The sequence below is a fragment of the Phocoena sinus genome, chromosome 12 (assembly GCF_008692025.1).
Source record: "Phocoena sinus isolate mPhoSin1 chromosome 12, mPhoSin1.pri, whole genome shotgun sequence".
Lineage (NCBI taxonomy): Eukaryota > Metazoa > Chordata > Mammalia > Artiodactyla > Phocoenidae > Phocoena > Phocoena sinus.
In genome coordinates, this window is record NC_045774.1 from 17044378 (window position 1) to 17065053 (window position 20676).

Below are 20676 nucleotides of genomic sequence, written 5' to 3' on the forward strand. Positions count from 1 at the left end.
AGCAGCCTGCAGAGTAATAACGCACGCGCAACCGTGAGAGGGCTGACGGAGGGGATGCTGGACCAGAAGCAGCCCGGCTGGGCAGGAACACATTCCCAGTGCCCCACTCACCACATCCAGATCCTGGGAAACCCGCCGTTTCCGCAGCTCCTCCATCCTCTCGCACACGTCGGAGAAACACGTATTGTAATAATCTGCATACTGTTGCGCCAGGTCATCGATGTTTCCCAGGGAGCCGTCCTGAGGGTGAGGAGGGCAGGGGGACGAAACGGGAAGAGAACAAAGGCGATCAGTCCACCTGCAAACGCCCCACACCATCTAGTCTTCCTCTGTGCAGCACTTATACTAATAACAACTGGCATTTTTTCAGTGGTGGACGTGTGCCAGGCTAAATTTTACATGCGACATCACCTAATGCTGAGGACAGCCCTGGGACACAGGACCTATTGTCCTCAGTGTGTACAGATGGACAAACATCTACACACTCAAAAAAGCTGAGTGACAGCCCAAGGATTGCACGGCTACCAAGCAAAGAAGCCGGGCCTCCAACTCAGGACTGTCTGATGCCAAAGCCACGGTTTTAACCCACATCCCTGCCTGCCTTGCAGGGCCAAGAAACCCCTGGGAAAGCCACTGTGTCGGTGCGAGGCACCCTAAAGCCCAGTCGGTGGCTGCATCAGAACCTCTGCGGAAGCGTTTGAGAAACCCAGATGCCAGGACACCACTCCTGGGAATTCTGATGGGAAGCTGAGAATTCAGAAGCCAACAGGGGATGCTGCATCTGGGACACACCTGAACCATGCCTCCCATGAGACCCTCAGAAAAGTGGGAACTCTTATTCCCTACATCATTCAAGTACAGAAGCAAGAGAACAAATTCAGCTAAATAAATAAGGAAACATATCTGTCTCTCCACTGAGGGACGGGCCCGGAAGCTGCTCTGGAGCCCACACTCCCGAGTTCACATCCAGCTCTGCGGCCACTGCTGGTTCGGCAGCCTTAAGCATGTTTCCTAATCTCTGGCAACGCTGGGATACCTCCCCGTGAGGAGTGATGAAGTAACGTGACATACTCAGAGCTTGGTCCTTCACAGTCCTCCTGGCACATAGTAAGTGCTCAATTTACTTAGCTAATAATAGTCACTACAAATAATGTTTCAGATTGTAGTCTTCCTTTAGGGGAACGGATTCCTAAATTCATGTTTGAACACATACACAGAGGATGACAGCAATGCTGTATACATTTGTAGGTTATGTCATTTTGTCTATTCATTCCTTCAGAGAAGCATCTCCCCTGCCCCTTTTCACCTCCCAACAAGGTCTTTCTTTGGTATGAATAAAAGACCCTACCAAGATAACCAAGGAAAATGATTTTACCAAGATAACCAAGGAAAACACAACTCTTAGACAACCGAAAAAGTACACACACATTTTCCCTGTGACAGACCACTGGTCAGCCCTGTCTCATAGTTAATGCCAGCACACCACCCTTGGTGCACATGTCTAAGACTGCAAAGCACACTTAGACGCAGACAGGCTTTGGGAATTAAGAGATCTTCAGTGCTGGTGCTGAAATCTCTTCAGAATAGTCATCATGATCTCAAAGTCTGCAAACATCAAGTGTCAATCAAAACTGAAGATGAAACACCAATGAATGTTGAATTCTCATGCTTTAGATGTACTTCCTTTTTAGAGTTTTTGCTTCTCTGCTATTTATACCGTACTGTTTCATTTAAATTTCCTTCACGCTAACTTCCTTTGTGCTACTGAAATAAAATTACAGTATATACAACAACAAAAAAAGAGTTCTTCAAAAGCCTTTCTGCTGGGACTTCCCTGGCAGAGTGGCACAGTGGTTAAGAATCTGCCTGCCAATGCAGGCGACACGGGTTCGAGCCCTGGTCCGGGAAGATCCCACCTGCTGCAGAGCAACTAAGCCCACGCGCTGCAACTACTGAAGCCCGCACGCCCAGAGCCCGTGCTCCACCATAAGAGAAGTCACCGCAATGAGAAGCCCCTGCACCGCAATGAAGAGTAGCCCCCGCTCACCACAAGTAGAGAAAGGCCGCATGCAGCAGTGAAGACCCAATGCAGCCTAATTAATTAATTAATTAATTTTTAAAAAGGCTTTCTGCTAAAGATCTCAAGGCCCTGGTCAGGATACGTGGGTCAGAGCAAGTGACCATCTCTATCCCACTTCTGCATTCACCAATTTCACAAAACTGACCAAGTGGGGAAACAGAATTGAAAGAAATGATTTTTTTTAGAAAAGATTCTTCCTTTGTTACCAATAAAGTGTTCTATGCTTGAGGTAATTGCCTCAAAGTCCCCAGTACAGAGCTAGGGATGGGAAGCTCTTTACAAGAACAGTAAGATGTTTGAACGTGTCTGGGCAAAAGTCAGTCCCTCCCCTCTGAGACAACAGGCTGGATGGACACAGTAGAGGTGGCAGGAGCTTACCCTCCCCCCAAAAAGGTTTGTCACGTTTCCGGTAGGGAAAATAAGAAGGAGTCAAATGGAAGTCTGCTGCCAGCCTCCGAGGAAACGCACAGAGGAGATCAGCCTACCAGTCTTTGCTTTACTGCCTTTGGTAGAGGTGAGGCTCCCGACAAATTGCATCATGAGTCGGATTACGATCCTGAGGTCTGCCCTGACTCGTCTCAACTCAACAGCACATGCCCCACGGGCCACAACATGAAAATCTACAACCTCCTGACCGGTCTTCTTGTCTCCTTCCCCATTTGGCCTCACCTACCTTGGATCCAGTCACCAAAGTGACCTTGCAAAACAGAGATCAGACCGGGTCTCTCTCCCCTAAGAATGATCCGTGCCACACACATCACACATTCTACAAATAAACCCCAAACTTACCAGCCCGGGTGGAGAAAGGGGCTGAGGCCTGCCGACGGGGAAGACCAGAGGAGCGAGAGAAGATGGGCAGCCCCTACAGTGGCCGCTCCCCCAGCCCCCATGCCACCCCCAACACCAAGAGAAAGTACTGGAAGAAACTTTAGGAAAGAGCGAGGGCGGAAGGGCTGCTCCCATGGGAGCATCTGTTCCAGCCAACGACCAGGACTATGACAGCAAAGTGCCCAGCGAGGCAAGGGCTCCAGACCACCGCTGCCTCGGCCACCAACTACTACTTTCTTGGACTAATCAAGGCCACCTGAAAGAATTATAAAAATGATAATTTATACAGCTTTGTTCAAATTGCTTTCTTTCCTTTCTCTCTCCTCTCTCATACATCCTAGGACACCTTCAAAGCCAACTGTTCACGTCACTTCTAAAGTTTCTAGGCTTCTGGTCAAACTTTTTTTCCTAATAGTGAAACAGTCTCATTCCCTACCCCTCACTCCCAATCACTCGGAACTCCCCAAATATTTGAGGGCCTGGGAAATATCTGTTGCTCGTGAGGAAGAAAGCAGCTGTTCAACTCAACTCAGGCCAAAGACAGCAAACATTTCACACCCTGCAATAACCACTCCTCACTTGATGCTCCGCAAATAATAATTTAGAACAGGGTGGCACAGCTGCCTCTATGTGTTTTCAAATCACTTTCCAGATGTTCAGTGAGTCCCCATAATTACCACTTTCATCAGTCTTGATCATTTAAAGCCAAGAAAGACAAAATAATTTTTTAAAGCGTGTGTGTGTGTGTTTTTTAAGTACGTCTTGTCTGCTATGCACAGAAAGGAAATTTTTTCCATCCCCATCACATGGAACCAAGGAGCCACATGACTTTCTCTTCAACCACTCCAAATCCATGCTTTTTCAGGACTGTCTGGAGACCCCTGCATCCTTTCTGTCCAACTTGTTCTTACTTGATATAGTACAAACCTCTTCGGTAAAAATATTTACTTCTATTAAAATATTTGCAACATTAGTCTCTAGGGAATTTAAATAATGCAGTTGATGTTTTAATAGCACCACACCTCGTACATCTTTTTTTGGGGATGTGATGTTCATGTCTGACTGAACACCCCACAATGCTAATGCCAAGAGGCATTGATGTTACAAAATAAACTTCGAAATATGCAGTATGACTTTATAAATTTTGATATTTATTATAATAAATACATTAAACTACTTAAACAGATTCCTTTTTTTTTTTTTTTTGCGGTACGCGGGCCTCTCACTGCTGTGGCCTCTCCCGTTGCGGAGCACAGGCTCCGGACGCGCAGGCTCAGCGGCCATGGCTCACGGGCCTAGCCACTCCGCGGCATGTGGGATCTTCCTGGACCGGGGCACGAACCCGCGTCCCCTGCATCGGCAGGCGGACTCTCAACCACTGCGCCACCAGGGAAGCCCCCAGATTCCTTTTTAAACTTTTTTTTCTTTTAAGGTGTTAACAGTTTCTACTGTAGAGTGTATTACTTGTCTAATCTGTTTCGTTTCTTATTTTCCCCCTTTGGTTTCGCATGCATTAGGCTGAAACAATATTAGCTCTGTGTTTAGGAACTCAGAAAAATCTTATTTCCTCAGAATAGCCTTTTTAAAGTAAATTGTGAAATTCTGTGACGCATAAACTTTTTTACAAGAATTTTCCCATCACTGTCTACCAAAAAAAAAGATACATGCAAATTCAAGCTCTCTTCCCGTTTCTTATTACAAAACCAGGTCACAGCATTTTTCCATATGACCATCCATTTCACTTAATATGAACTTAATTTAAATCTGGGTCCCACTACCAGCGTCAGCTCAATGGAAGACTAACTTGTATAATTTTCCTATGAAGCCACAGCACACATTTATACCAAACACCCATCTTTTTTATACAACCAACATAAAAATATAGAGATAAGGGGCATTGTACCAAACAGTTCAGATCGGGTGAACTGCTGTTACAATTAAGGAGAAAAGAAACAGAGCATTGTTCTCTCAACAATTGATTTAATAGCATGTCTGAATTTTTACCCCAATGTACTTCTGTCTCTGGAAAATGTGAAAACTGAAAGTACTATGAAAACAGAGGCATTTGTATCATTACTTTTTTCGTTTTTGCTCTCTTCTTTCCCCAGATGTCATTTATGCTTTAGAATATCTTGACAAAGTTTAAGGGGAAAAAAAGAAAAAAACTTCTCTGAAAACACCAGGAGACACAATGTAATCTGTACTGCTGTATGCAGATTACATGCAAATGAATGGAAATGAACTCTTGGTCCTGCGATTTTATCTATCTGTAAAGACAGAGCCCTAAGGGAAAACTCAATGTGTTGCTCTGAATCCCCAAAGTTGAGGGGAAGAAAGGGAACAGGACTCCTGGCTCATTTATTTCACACATCTCTACCTTTTCTGTCTATAATAGTAAGTACGTACATGATATATTTTATGAAATATAAATTATATGTTTTATATCCACTGCTCACTATTGTTTGGGAGGGGGATGAAGATATATTCATATATAGAAATACTTGCATCAGCCCCCTACCAGATAAATCCACTAAAAGAAATCACTACAATAAAATAAAGCCTAACTGATTTCTTGAATGACTTCACAATGCGTTCTCACTCTTAATTAGCTTGTGTAAAGATTTTGAGGTGATAAACACTTCCAGCAACCTTTCAGGTGAAGTTGCTACTACCATAAACAAGACTTTAATTCCGGTTTCCTCGTTCAGCCTCACCGAACCGGTGAGATGTCAATGTTTGCACCAGCTCTGTCATCCCATCCTGCCATATCATTCTGGAGAAATTCATTGAATATGTAATAACTGATCTCAAATATATTTTCTCTGAGGTATCTCTCTCAGCATTTCTGCAGATGGTTTGAGCTGAAATACAGTTTGTCTCAGGAAAGTTTTTTACACATAACAACCAAAAACATACACCAGAGGGACAAATTAAGTCATACTGGTGGTGAGAGAGGGCTCTGGGGGCACACCCACATGGCAGGCGGCTAGAGGAGGGCTGATTTCACATCTTCCACTCTCCTCCCTCCAAACCACCGAGAACCTGCCGGAGCCCATGTCTAACTCTTGCTTTGGCAAATATGATCTTGGTGCCCGTGGCCCCCACTATCATGCATCAGTGGTCTCCAGTTAACATAAATCCCTTCCTGAAGCATGAAGAACAGCCTCACAAGCTGCCAGTATTGGCGATCCCCTCCTTCCCAGCACTCTCTCAGCAGCTGCTTCCAAAGGCAGTGGTCTTCAGGGACTTCCCTGGCAGTCCAGTGGTTAAGACTCCGCACTTCCAATGCAGGGGACGTGGGTTCAATCCCTGATCAGGGAACTGGGATCCCTTCCCACATGCCACGGGGCAACTAAGCCCGTGCGCCAACAACTACTGAACTCACGCACCTCAATGAGAGAGCCCGCTGGCCGCAAATTACAGAGCCCAGGCAAATCCACATCTGCTTCTCATCAACTCCTACCTTGATGCCATCGGTGACCTACAAGAGAAGCTGGAGTTCTTCAGATGGCTCAGGACCCCCAGAAGATGACGGAGACCTGGCAGGACCTGGACTCGCTGGGGGTCCGGGCACCACTTCACGCTAGCAAGGTAGATCAGTGACACCACAGGGGAGCCACCACAGTGCCCAGTGCCCTCCACTAATCTTCAGAGTCTGAAAAGTATGGCTACTGCCGATTCACTTCTGACTTCTGGGTTGACACAGTCCTAAGTCATCACACAGTCCTAAGATATTCTGTGACATCTGAGACCAGCATTTGTTTAGACAACATTGCATAGCACAGAAGAGTACAGAACAGAACAGGAAATGCTGGCATACATCCCATGAAGAAACAGGACTGTTTCCTGCAACATTTTTTTCAGTTATGTGTGTGTATAACTGTACCGAATCACAATGTAAAATACATCTTCCAGTGAATCTGTGGCCAAAAGTTTGAAAGTCATTGGTGGAGTCTGTCTCTCGGGCTGCACCCTAGGGGTCCTCCCACTTTCGAGTCCGTTCTAGAGCTCCGTGCACATGGGTCTCCTCGGGACTCTCTCCCTCCTCCTCGGCTTACCCCTAAATGCAGATGCTCCCCAAAGGCTCTCCCTGTGTTCTCTTCTTGTGGTCCCTGCTCTCCTGGGGGAAAGCTCATCTGTGGCTGACCTGATTTAAAGCCACAACAGAAGCATTTTTTTCCTTCTCCTCTTCCACCCTCAGGCTCAGAGCAGCCTGCTTGACCCCAGGATACGAAAAGCCTGAGATCTTTAGCAAAAATGTTATTACCAAAATCTTATGCATGAACTAGTTATCCCTAATTATCTGCTGGGTATGTGCTGGGAAGGGATTTGAACAGCTTGGTTTAAATATGAACAAACTCAGTTTACAGGCCATGGAGAGGAGTAGCTACAACAAAATGGAATGAAAAGGCCTCCTCGTGGGGAGAGCGTGTGCTGGCATCTTTCACGTCATGATGATTGTCAGGTGTGATGAACAAAGTGATCAGAGCTATAAAATTATGTTCTTCAATCATCAACAACTAATGGGATACTTCATTAATTCAAATAATACTTACTGAACACCTATGGCATTCCAGGTGCTGTGCTGGGTGCTAAGTATACAATATAAAATCAAGAAACGTGAATGCTAATTATTACTGGACAGAAAAGCCAAGTATGGCTGTATTTTAAGGCAGTCATATAATTAAGTCATGGAAATTTGTTGAAGGGATTTACTAAACCGTGTGCTTAGTATAAGGTCTTTTTGGAATTAAAGGCTTTGAAAGATCCCATTCGCTGGGCTATCGGTGGCTTAAAAGGAACATTTCACAGGAACCTTCAGAACTTGAAAAGCGCAGGGAAAAGACTAGAATGTTGACAGTTGGTTCTAAAAACCTCAAGTGCAGATTCTCACTTAAAATGGACAAGAGGATTTAGCAGAGGACAATTTTAGACTCAACTCATTTCTCCTTTCCAAACTGCCTGAGCTTAACCGAATCACAGATTTGGGAAGAACAGCAGAGTGAGCTAGTTGGGTGGGAACGAAGTCAGAATTTCAGACCAGAGTCACAGATTTTGATGAGTATGACTCACACTTTGCACTTTCTCTGGCTGCCTCTGGCCCATACTCATGAGGATATGGGCATTCGCAGGCATTGCACCAATCAAAATCTGACTGGGGGGAAAACGTGATCTATGATATTCTTAGAAACCTGGAAAAGAATAGATTGATCTTAGAACAATCCTGAAATTTCTGGTTAGGATGTTAATTAAATTTTGCATAACGTTTGAGTTTGCTACATTTTATGAAAATTATATTCTACCCTGGCTTTAGCAGAGAGTCAGGAGGTGTGGTGTACACGGAGTCAGACGTGCACGTGAATCCAGTTCATTTCCGAGGACTGCTCCTGAGGGCAGTGCGACTGTGTTGTTTTTGCTTTTCCTTTAAATTTTTTAAAATTTTTGGTTGCATTGTGTCTTCGTTGCTGCGTGTGGGCTTTCTCTAGTTGCGGCGAGCGGGGGTTACTCTTCGTTGCGGTGTGCGGGCTTCTCATCGTGGTGGCTTCTCTTGTTGCAGAGCATGGGCTCTAGGCACGCGGGCTCAGTAACTGTGGCTCGCGGGCTCTAGAGCACAGGCTCAGTAGTTGTGGTGCACGGGCTTAGTTGCTCCACAGCATGTGGGATCTTCCCGGACCGGGGCACGAACCCGTGTCCCCTGCACTGGCAGGCGGACTCTCAACCACTGCGCCACCAGGGAAGCCCAGAGTGACTGTTAAGTGAAATGTGGACGTCCTGGTGACCTGATCAAACTGAAGGCATCACGCTTACCACCCACCATTCAGTGTTATAAGTGCTAGTATTGATTAAATTCTTTCTTGGTGATGCTGCCAAAATTCCACATTTTTAAGAAGCGGCAGGTAGGGACGTCCTTGGTGGTCCAGTGGGTAAGACTCCATGCTCCCAATGAAGGCAGCCCGGGTTCGATCCCTGGTCGGGGAACTAGATCCCACATGCGAGCTGCAACTAAGAAGCCCACATGCCACAACTAAAGATCCCATGTGCCACAACTAAGACCTGGAGCAGCCTAAATAAATAAATATTAAAAAATAAAAGAAAAAGAACTGGCAGGTAATACCTAAAGAGTGTTATCAATAAAAATTCACATGACTTACAAACCTGAGGATACTGAACACGTGGCCCATTACCGAAAAACTTTGTAGCCCTTAACTTATATTTTGATAACTCTTAAAACTCTTTCTTCATCTCCTTAGCTCTAGACAAATGCCTATGCCTATTCTTCCTACATATTCATATTCCAAACTCTCCATCCCCACCAAACTTTCATTCTGGATTCCAGTAGTCCAGAGATTAGCATCAACCCATTTGATCCGTGCCAACATTCACAGGGTCATTCACTTATCCCCGAAGTTAAGAGATAACTAGGTCTTATAATGTGTCATAAATAAGTGCTAATATAATATTTCTTCTCCAATATCTCTCAATGTCTCAAAATATTTCTCCATCCTAATCCTAGCAGTGTTTCAAGACATCAACCAAGGTTCCCAGCTATTCACCCCCTCTCCAATCCCATCTCATTTACGACCCACTCTATACCCCATGCCCACTGTAACTTTCAAAATATAAATCTTGAAAACTATAAACGTCTCCTAGTGAAGATGTGACAAAGTCAGTCTGCTGCTGACCATACAAAAGTCTTTTCACTTGTACTCTGTCTGCCTTTCTAGACCCCCACCTGTGGCTCCACCTCCCCCATCCATGTACCAGTTTTGGCCAGATCAAACTACAAGCAGTACTACATCATCCCCGCTCCCCCCCATACTATTTCTTCTGCCTGGAACACCCGTCTTTCATGCCACTGACCCTGCAGAGAGCAGCCCATCCTTCGCAACTGCACCTGACCTTCCCACTGCATAAGCATAACTCACACATTCCCCGTGAGGCCTGCGATTTGCTTCAAAGTCATGGGGGGAGGGGAGAGGAGTATAGATGAAACAAGATTAGCCATGATTGATAACTGTAGTGCTGGCATATGGCTGTTCTTTAACATATTCTCTCTACTTTGGTACGTAGTTGAACTTTTCCATTTTAAGACATTTTTAAAAAGTGACTCTCGCTCATTTACATGGTGGTTGTCCCCAGCACACTTTAAAGTCCTTGAAAGTTGAATCTGGGTCTTATTTTTGCAACCTCAGTCCCTAACACCATGACAACACCTGACACTTGGCAATTACTCGAGAAATATCTATCGAATATACGAATGAATGAAAGAGGGAAGGAAGGAATAAACCAAAGTTAGTAGAATGATCTCTCCCCTTCCTGAGGGTGCCGGATAACGATAACATTCATTCTGTAACTATGTGATGACATTCCATCCACCAAACCAGCATGTCACATACATATAATGGTGACCTTTCACAGGCTCAGTCTCCCTGCCCCCACCAACCTTACAACAGCAATTCGCTCTAATGGGTAAAACATTCAAACACGGAATATATCACTAGAAACAATGAACTGACTGAGGGTGTGGGAACAATAAAGGTAACTCCTCTGACTCAGGGGATGGCCTAGCCTGTTCCCAGAGGAAGAGCTCCTGGGGTTGGCTGATGGATCAGTGCAGAGGTGTGGCAGGACAGGGGCCAAGAGACAGAAGAGAACCTAGGTTTGAAGATTCTTCATGTATAGGAATTAATGATTCCTAATAATCCCCACTTAATGCTGATAATTCTCAACATGTTAAGGGTCATAGATCTTGGAAGAATCCCATGGAAATTTTTTATCCCTAGAAGATTTAGGACAAAATTTCTTGGTGCAATGGGCTTCAAGGTCTAAAGGTTCAAGATTAAAGTCTCACGTTCTTCTCTATCCTGACAGAAAAAGCAATTAAAGTGTTTGGAATTCGTGTAGTATAGGGAACTCTACTCAATGCTCTGTAATGACCTGTATGGGAAAAGACTCTTAAAAAAGAGTGAATATATGTATATGTATAACTGAGTCACTTTGCTGCACACCTGAAACTAACACAACATGGTAAGTCAACTGTACAACAATAAAATTTTTTTTAAAAGAGGTGTTTGGAAACAAAGAGAGTGCCTTCCTTAAAAAGGCACTGAACACACCCGGAACTTTTCTGGTTGAATCCTCTGCATTAAGCTCCCGTCAGGGAAACCAGTAGGAAAACACACCTGGAATGCAACTGGCTCGGGTGCTGTAAGAAAGCAAATACCAGAGCAACGCTGTGGCCTCTGAAACATGCATATTCCCTTTTTTTTTTTTTAACAAATTTATTTATTTTATTTTTATTCTTGGCTGCACTGGGTCTTCGTTGCTGTGCACAGGCTTTCTCTAGTTGCCTGGAGAATAAGCCCTGCATATTCCCATTATGGGACTGAGCTATCGTGAGCTGAAGAGATACCTGTTTGTTCCTATTTACTGGAGATGATTTTAGGGTCCTTCGCTCATGTGACACCAACTGAGTGGTTTCTTTCCAAAGTCAGGGAGAAACCAGTTCACCCACTGCCCTGGAAAAACTCCCAGTGGTCCCCAAACAACTCTTCACACACCTAGCCCCTTCCCAGAACATTTCCTGACTTAGCTTCTGACATTTGCTCCTCTGACCAGCTCCTTGATCTCCAGGACACACACAGTAGCAATCAGGGCACTAAGGACTTCATTGAGGACTCAAAGGCCTGCTTGTGAACGTGAATGTAGGGTGAACACAGAAAATCTGGCTTCGTTCTGTACCACATTCTGACCTTTCACGTATAGGAATAATCAGATTTAAAGACAAAATTACTGCTCTCGTTCCGGGCACATGCGTGAGTATCACTGTATCTACGTATCTGTCCATCTACGAATGTAACCACATAAAATATTACATGACATGACAGCCATACTTTTACTTCAATTTTTGGGGAAGACAAGTTCTTTCTTAACTACATCATTTCCCCTCAAGATGATTTCAATTTTCATCATAAAAGACTTTCATGTTCGCCAAGAATATAATGTGAAAATGCTCTGAAAAAGCATCTTAAGCACATGGATCTGTTCTTACTCTTAGATTAAAAACATCTTGAAAGTTGACAGTGAAGACGATTTGCTTTCTACCGCATTCTATACATGGTTACAATGAAAACTTGACGGGCTTCTTAGGAACTAAGTGAAACAACAACAAAAATCTAAGACGAATTGACACCATTCTAACTAAGCCAATTATCACAAGAATGAAAATATTCAATTTGCTAACAAGCTGAGAACTTACTAACATCACCACTGGCTTTTTCATGACACCCGCAGTTTACATTTCTAACATATAGTTTTCTTTTTTTTGGCTGCATTGGGTCTTCGTGGCTGCGCCCGGGCTACCTCTAGTTGCGGCGAGCGGGGGCTCCTCTTTGTTGCGGAGCACGGGCTCTAGGCGCACGGGCTTCAGTAGTTGCGACTCGTGGGCTCTAGAGCGCAGGCTCAGTAGTTGTGGCGCACGGGCTTAGTTGTTCCATGGCATGTGGGATCCTCCTGGAACAGGGCTTGAACCCGTGTCCCCTGTGTTGGCAGGTGGATTCTCAACCACTGTGCCACCAGGGAAGCCCTGATGTATACTTTTTTAAGAGTAATTCCCTTCATCAAAGAATTAACATTTTTCCTCACACCTGTCAGAATGGCCATCATCAAAAAGAACACAAATAACAAATGCTGGTGAGGATGTGGAGAAAAAGGAAGCCTCATACACTGCTGGTGGGAAGGTAAACTGGTGCAGCCGCTGTGGAAAACGGTACAGAGGTTCCTTAAAAAATTAAAAGTAGAACTACCCAACAATCTAGCAATTCCACTCCTGGGTATATATCCGAAAGAAACGAAAACACAAATTCGAAAAGATACATGCACCCCAATGTTCATAGCATTATTTACAATTGCCAAGATATGGAAGCAACCTAAGTGTCCATCAACAGATGAATGGATAAAAAAGATGTGGTATATATATACAATGGAATACTAATCAGCCATAAAAAAGAATGAAATAATGCCATTTGCAGCTACATGGATGGGATTAAGACATTACCATACTAAGTGAAGCAAGTCAGAAACAGAAAGACAAATACCATATGATATCACTTATATGTGGAATCTAAACAAATAAAACAAACTAGTGAATATAAGAAAAAAGAAGCAGACTCACAGATATACAGAACAAACCTGTGGTTACCAGTGGGGAGAGGGAAGGGAGGAGGGGCAATACAGGGGTAGGGGATTAAGAGGTACAAACTATTAGGTGTAAAATAAGCTATTAGGTGTAAAATAAGCTACAAGGCTATATTGTACAATATGGGGAATAGAGCCAATATTTTAAAATAACTATAAATTGAGTGTAACATTTAAAAACTGTGAATCACTATTTGTATACCCATAACTTAAGTAATATTGTACATCAACTATACTTCAATTTAAAAGAAAGAATTAACATTTTTATCTACTCATCAGCCAAATCTTGTTTCTTGCAATAGCTTTACAGGTCAATGTTTGCTCTGACATAGCCCCCTCCTTCCTATCCATGATCTTGGATTCACAAAGAAACACTCTCACTAAAGGAAATTAATGAGTTAAAACACATCTGCCGCCTGCCTGCCTGCCTATCTGAACCTTTTTATTCTTCTTAATTGCTGCATTAAAAAAGGGCAATTTCACTTTCTTCTCTGTGATATGTATGGGACATTTTTATTTTAATTGTTTGCCACATTGCGGGGGGGGGGGGGGGGGCTAGCCTACAAAGAAAATTATATGCACTACTCAGACAGGCTGGGACCTGGGACCTGGGACCCTTTGCTGCAGTGCCTGCACCTAGACAAATGTCTCCTCCAGCAACAAAATACAAATAAACTATAAGGCACTAAAAATAACTGCATGCATGTGCAGTTGGGGCAAATTATGGACAAAAAGATACAAAAAGATGAAAAAGCCCAACTGCCACTTCTGAAGAGCCAGGAGCAAAGGCAGGGGGTCGGGAGCAAAAGCAGAGTACTGGGCATGCCCCCTGCACACAACACCACCAAAGGGGTGGGCAATCCACCAAAGCCCCCCCTCCGGCTGGACCCCTGGACACACCCCTACCCTAACCCCATGAAAGAAACCAGCTCATCAGGCCCCCCTTCGGGGAGCAAGCCTGCAAGGGAACCTGTTGTTTGCTCTCAGTAAGGGGCCCCAATAAAGCCTTGCGTGTGTGAATTTCTTGTCTGGCCTCTGATCAATTTCTAGCGATTAAAGAGGCCAAGAACCCTGGTTGGTAACCCTATCAGGCCTCTTAAAGGGTTGCCCAGTTTTAAAATGCTGATTTTGTCAGGATGGGCTGTGCTTTTCCGTTCACAAAGCACAGCAATTTAACAGCTGTTTTATTCTGGGAGATCAAAGACTGGGCTGCCTCCTTTCAACCCTGCGCACCCTCAAAACACAGCAGTTGGAGAGACCCTGTTAGAACCTATTCGGATCCTGCCCCTCTCTTCAAAAGCCCTATTCAGGCTCCCCTCTCACTCAGAGTAAAGGCCTCCATCCCCCCATGACCTGAAAGACCCTCCCCATCTGCACCTCCAACCAGCACCTGTCTCCTGCCTCATCTTTTTTTTTTTTTTTTTTTTTTTTGCGGTACGTGGGCCTCTCACTGTTGTGGCCTCTCCCGTCGCGGAGCACAGGCTCCGGACGCGCAGGCTCAGCGGCCATGGCTCACGGGCCCAGCCGCCCCGCGGCATGTGGGATCTTCCCGGACCGGGGCACGAACCCGCGTCCCCTGCATCGGCAGGCGGACTCTCAACCACTGCGCCACCAGGGAAGCCCTCCTACCTCATCTTATGACTCTCCCAGGCTCACTGCCCCCAGGGACACACTGGCCACCTCTTTACTTCTCCAACGGTCCAAACCCACCAGCCCCAGCCCGGACTTTGAACCTGCTCCTCCCTCGGCCTGTTGTGCTCTTCCCACAGTTACCTGCCCTCCCCTCACCTCCTGCAAAGGTGACTCCAATACCCTCTTCTCAAGGGTCGTCCTAGCTAACACCGCAACCTCCCTCTCCTGTACGCACAACCTCTAACCCCACTCTCTGCCTTATCTTTCTCTTTACCACTTTGCAGCATCTAAACTAGTTTGCATGACTCCTAACTTTTCCAGTCTCTGTCTCCCGACTAAAGTGTAAGGTCCACAAGGGCAGAGATTTTCCTCTAAGTTTTGTTTACTGTTCAGTGTTGAGGACAGTGCCTAGGAGACTCTCGATATAAATTTGCTGAATGATGAGTGAAAGAATGAATGAATGAAATAGAATGCTCAATCCACAAGCACTGTGCCAGACACTATACACTCAGGCCCTGGGGAAGATGGACATAAACAATTCATATACTGCTCTACATTTTAATTTATTTTTTCTAAATAACAGATCTACTCCTCAGTCCTCAGACTTAAAGTAACTGGCAAGTTTTAGCTTCTAAACGCCCATGGCTTCATCATAATTTAAAAGGCCAATATTAACTCCGCTGGTGCCTTTTGTATGTGTATCATCCTGTTCTCTTTGTACGGTTTCTAAAGAAACAAATGGAATATATAGTTCAAGGTGTTAATTACATCAGCTTATTAAAAACAAACTCCCAAGACGTGTCAGTTCTATCACTTAGCACTTTTATGTTTATGTAGTTTATTCGTTTTGTAAATGTGAGAAAGTCAAACATAGTAAGACTGCAAAACAGCCAGTACCAAAGGAAAATTCTTTCTCTTACACAGACAGGCCTTTTAAAGAACTGGCTCCAGTATGCAAGTTTGAAAATGATTAAAGGACATGGCAGTGGAAGCAGGTTTTTACATGACAGCGTTTCTGAATTCGTAGTAGGGTGATGTTCTGCTTCCTTATGTAATATAAACAATTTCACATAATCAGAAGAGACGTATTCACAGTATTCCACACTGTGAAAATGAGTGAGGACTGTTTCAAGACATTCTGTATATCCTGATTATAAATGATCTAGCTTAATAATGCCAAATCATTTTTTATATTAGATTTAGAGAGAAAGTTCTGTAAAGACTCTCAAAAGGCCATTAAAGTTAACTCTTCCCCAACTGCAGCTACTTCACCACCCTCCTGGAAACCTGGTGAGTGAAAGGCTTCCCGCCCTATTACTCTCTTTCCTTACTTTGCCAGCACCTGAACCCACAGGGCCTCCTGGCTCCATGCCCAGACTGAGGTCAGATGTTGTCCCCACCTCCCTATAAACAAGTGTGGCCACAGAGGCTTGACATGAGTCACCGGTGACAATGCAGAAAAGTCAATTTGAATTTCCATAGAAATAATTCAGAAAACATCTAAAAAGGTATTAGTCAATTAATTTCAACCTCATTTCATTTTTTCCTAAAGATGAGCCCAGTGACTTTAGCCTCTTCTCTCCCATCCCCCCTTCCGTGGCAACAAAACCACTAAAATGTACGAAACGTGGAGGAAGGAAGAGCGTTAGCCATTCCCGAAAAATATAGTTCCATGAGGCTGGTACTCGGACAGCAACATTCAAAGAGATAACCAATGGAAAGATACCAAGCCTGAGGTACTTGGCAATATACTTCACTAGATTTTTTTTTCATTATAAAATTTTACTTATTACACAAATATATTTCAGTCCTCATTGAGACTACCATATTAGGTTGGAACACATTTTTGAAAAGGCAAGAGACCCTAAATAACACCAAACCAGAGAGAGGATTTAATAGGAGAACACCAAGATGGCACTGTTCAAAGACATGGAAAGAAGAAGTCTGAGATGGGAACATCTCAGCCCACTACACTCAAAGAGCAGAACTCAAGGATTAGTGGCTGGGACTAATATTTCAAAACTTTCCAGGAATCCCCTGGCGGTCCAGTGGTTAGGACTCCATGCTTCCACTGCAGGGTGCGTGGGTTCCTGCAAGCCACAAGGCGCAGCGAAAAAACAAAACAAAACACAGCTTGCCACAGACTACTTCTGTGTGAATTTCTTCCCGAGGCCAAATCTTGCCAACTATCTTTAAATAGACAATGATAGCTAATCACCTACCAGTTTCTTAGAGTTGCACCGGATTTTATCCATATTCCGCAATTTGTTTCTTAATAAAAGATGTCCGGGGAATTCCCTGGTGGTCCAGTGGTTAGGACTCCATGCTTCCACTGCAGGGGGCCTGGGTTTGACCCGTGGTCAGGGAACTAGGTCTTATCAAATTGCCATTGGTGCTCACGATGTTATATCATGACCAACTCTGGATTATCTAGCTTCAAAATTTTTACTGCATCATAAAGACATTGCCTTTGTCCAGGCAGAAACAGTTTCAGTGTGTGAAGCAGATACAACTACAAACAAAAAGCAATGTGTAGAAAGCCAAGAGATGCATGATAAAGTCCAGCTTCCAAAATGGCCTATTCCTCTTCCATGGCAGGGGGATATACCTAAAGGAAGGTCCCTCCTATGCTCTGTGTTCCCTTAACGTTTATGCAGTCACTCTACCTTGCATGGGTTTATTCCTAGTTCTTTCACACCTGCACATTCAAGTACTCTCTCCAATACATATTAGCTCTCCTGGGCCAATGCATGCGTCTTCTTGCAAGGCAACGCATCTATAATCCTTTGCAGTGCCTGCCACAAGGTAGCACAGGTAGGTGTTTAACAAAAGCGCAACGAATGAATCCTTATCTTGGGGAATATGGTACAGCATACAGCTTCAGACATCATATGGATGGCTTTAAAATGATTTGCTTTTGTTCCATTTGATCAAGTTTGCAGAATAAACTGGTAATAGAATGGGGGCAGGGTACGTGTGCATGCACGTGCATGCGTGTGTGTGTTGGGGAGGTTGAAAGATGAGAGGTAGAAGACAATTTAACGTTTATTGAGTGTATAAATACCTATATATGTAGATAGATGGATAGGATACATATACCTATATTATATCTCAGGTATTCTTGCAAGTTATTTAACTTAAAACATACAAGACAACATAGGTTTCGCTAACTGTACCATACCAATGAGAACAGATACTCAGGGAGGTAACAAATGTGTCCACTGTCACATAGCTCATGAAGAGCAGACCCAGGCTTCAAGCCCACCCCTGCCTGCTCCAGAACCTGACTTCACCATCCCAGGAGTATGGACTTAGAGCAGTTGGGCATATAACAAACCTTAGCTAACCTTACTGCTTATTTAAATCATCAAGCCATCCATTAAGGCCTTCCACAGAAGGTACACCTCCATTATATTTTTAAGTAAAAGTGAGGGTTGGTTAGTAACACTCCCAAGACTGCACAAGTGTACAGCTGAATCATTCATTCAACCACAAATGAGGAAACATATGCCTGGGTGCTTGGCCAGGCCAAACAAATTGGCACATCATCCAATCCATCGTCTCCTCCTGAGGCCGGGATCACAGCTCATCCAGCAGCCCTCGAGGGACCGGCTCGTGGCCCGGTGGGAAAAGCTGAGGCTCGGAAATGCTGACACAGCTGCTCTGGAGGCCTCTGAGGGGTGCCCCCTCCCGAGCTCTTTACGCCAGCACTGCGTGCAGGAGCATGAAATGGCAAACAGGCGCTGGGTGCCAGGGAGCAGAAACTCAGTGTCTCCCCACCAATTCCCCCCTCCCCAGTCTGGGCAGGAGAGCTGGCCTTGAAACTTACAGGCTGGAAAGGGTGGGTCCAGATCTAGGCTTGACCTCAGCACAGCGCCCGGAGGGCAGAGGGGGCTGTGTGTCATCACATCCTGGTCACCCCGGCCTGCCCTCCACCAGGACAGCTTCCTGAGGAAATCCCGATGGCTTCAGAGAAATGGGTGGCCCAGCCCAAGTATGTAAACAGGAGCAGCATGTTTTGTTCTCCGTCCCTGCACACCCAAGTGAGGTCTCGACTCCACAGCTTCTTTGGCAGCAGCAGGGCTGAGCAATGGCTTGGATGACTAGCATTTATTAATACAAGTCAAGTATGTGCATGGCTTCACTCAACGGAGGACCGCTTAAGACTGAGGCGGTCTCTCCTAAGCTTTTAGCTTAAGAAAGAATAATCACAATAAATAACAAAAAGACATGCAGTCTTAGGCATGTTCCCTAACCAAAGGTCAAAATGCTTTCCAGCCTGGAACTAGTCTACTCAGGTTCATACCCTCCTGGATAGAGATTAAATTCCATAGTCAGGACCAAGCTCCCGGTAACTCCCCTGAACTTATCAAGGTGCCTGGCACGTGGCAGACACTCAGTAAGGTTGATTGAATGAAGAGTTTTCTCTGTGAAGTGAGAAACTCCCTCCCAGTTGGCTATACACTGGCGCATAAGAGTATATATGCACACCAAGAGCACTGCACTAAAAATTGGAAAAGAAAAACAAAGGGAAATAAAACGACTGAGTAGAAAGGATGCTGTCCTACCCCATACCCAGCCCCTTTGCTCACATCAACCCCATCCACCGTATCTCATGTTTGTGCTCGTCCTTGGGAATTCTCCTTGGGACCAGGAGAGTCTCAAGGCCAACGGGGGCCCAACCTCTTCTCAAGATGAAACGGTACCTGGCTTCTGGTAACTCAAAATGTTAAACATAGGACTGATACATTTTCTCCTAAGGTGTCTTAATAATTATGGAATTTTTGTTCATTATACTCCGGTGTAGAACTGTCTCCCTTTCTCCACCCTGCCCATCCTTCCTGTCTGCCCATCTTACCAGGCACAGACACACAAAAAGAAGGGTGCTGCCAGACCCTGATGCTGCCAGACTGAATGGCAAGCCAGCACCTGGCCATCACAGACATCTCCAGTGTAGCAGTGGCTCAGAACTCCTTTTAGGAAAGAGATTCATGTATGCACCAGAGTGCCGTGGAAACCAATATGGGCTGTGAAGCCAGAATTCTTGGGTTTATTCTGGCTACACAATAAAGTTACACAGTTACACAGCTCTGTGTGACCCTGGACAAGTACTTAACCTCGCTCAACCCAATCTGTAAAATGGGGTGATAATGAGAGCACCTACATCTCATTTCACCTCACTGGACTGTGCAAAGTTTAAAAGAAATAACCCCCCAATAGCATTTAGCACAGTGCCTGTCACGTAATAAGCACTCAATAAATCTTAGCTAGTGTTACAAGTACTAAAAATCGAGAAGTAATTGTCTAAACAAAGCCCTAGGATGCACCTATCTGTAAAATATTTTCTTTTTAGAAACAGTAACACAGAGGTATTTGAGATTTTTTTGAGCCATTTAATTAAGTTTGGCAATTATTCCCCTACTGAGCTTTTTAAACACAAAGTTTCATGTAAATATTATTTGGAATCAGATTTTTAAGTACCAGAGACTGCACGTGTGATTTTGTAGTTTATACCAACTAGAGATATCAGCCCAGGAAAAAAGCTCTTCCCCTTGTCATCAACAATCATTTGGACAGTGGGATCTGCCTCTTCCATGTGTGGATTCTACCACCACCACAGGGTCCGACGTGGGTGCCCTGGTTTTCTCAAGCAGCTGAGAACAGTCCTGTCTGCTCACGTGGGTCACTGAGCACTGGGAACTCCAGCCAAATGATATCCTACAATAGTGACTGTGCAGCTTTTCGTCACTGTGCTTCCTGAGAGGAGCAATGAGGTCAACGTGAAAATATGTCAGCATGGGAAGGGGTAGAGGGAACACTGAAGGTCTTTTCTTAATCGATCAAATTAGAAATTGGGAAATTTCAAGAAAACTGAGCAGACTGATTTGGGCCATAAGCGTAAAAAGTTAGCTCAAGGGACGTCCGTGGTGGCGCAGTGG

The 20676-nt window shown here is 44.6% G+C and overlaps 1 protein-coding gene across 3 annotated transcripts in view; it reads right to left on the bottom strand.

The window, feature by feature from the left end:
* The window catches only part of SASH1 (SAM and SH3 domain containing 1), an 862598-nt gene that overhangs the window by 146731 nt on the left and 695191 nt on the right, over positions 1–20676 (bottom strand). For all 3 annotated transcript variants that reach the window (XM_032651563.1, XM_032651562.1, XM_032651561.1), the window contains exon 2: positions 112–240. In XM_032651563.1, coding sequence (XP_032507454.1) covers positions 112–156 — 45 coding nt within the window. In that variant the 5' untranslated portion in view covers positions 157–240. The remainder of the gene's footprint in view (positions 1–111; positions 241–20676) is intronic.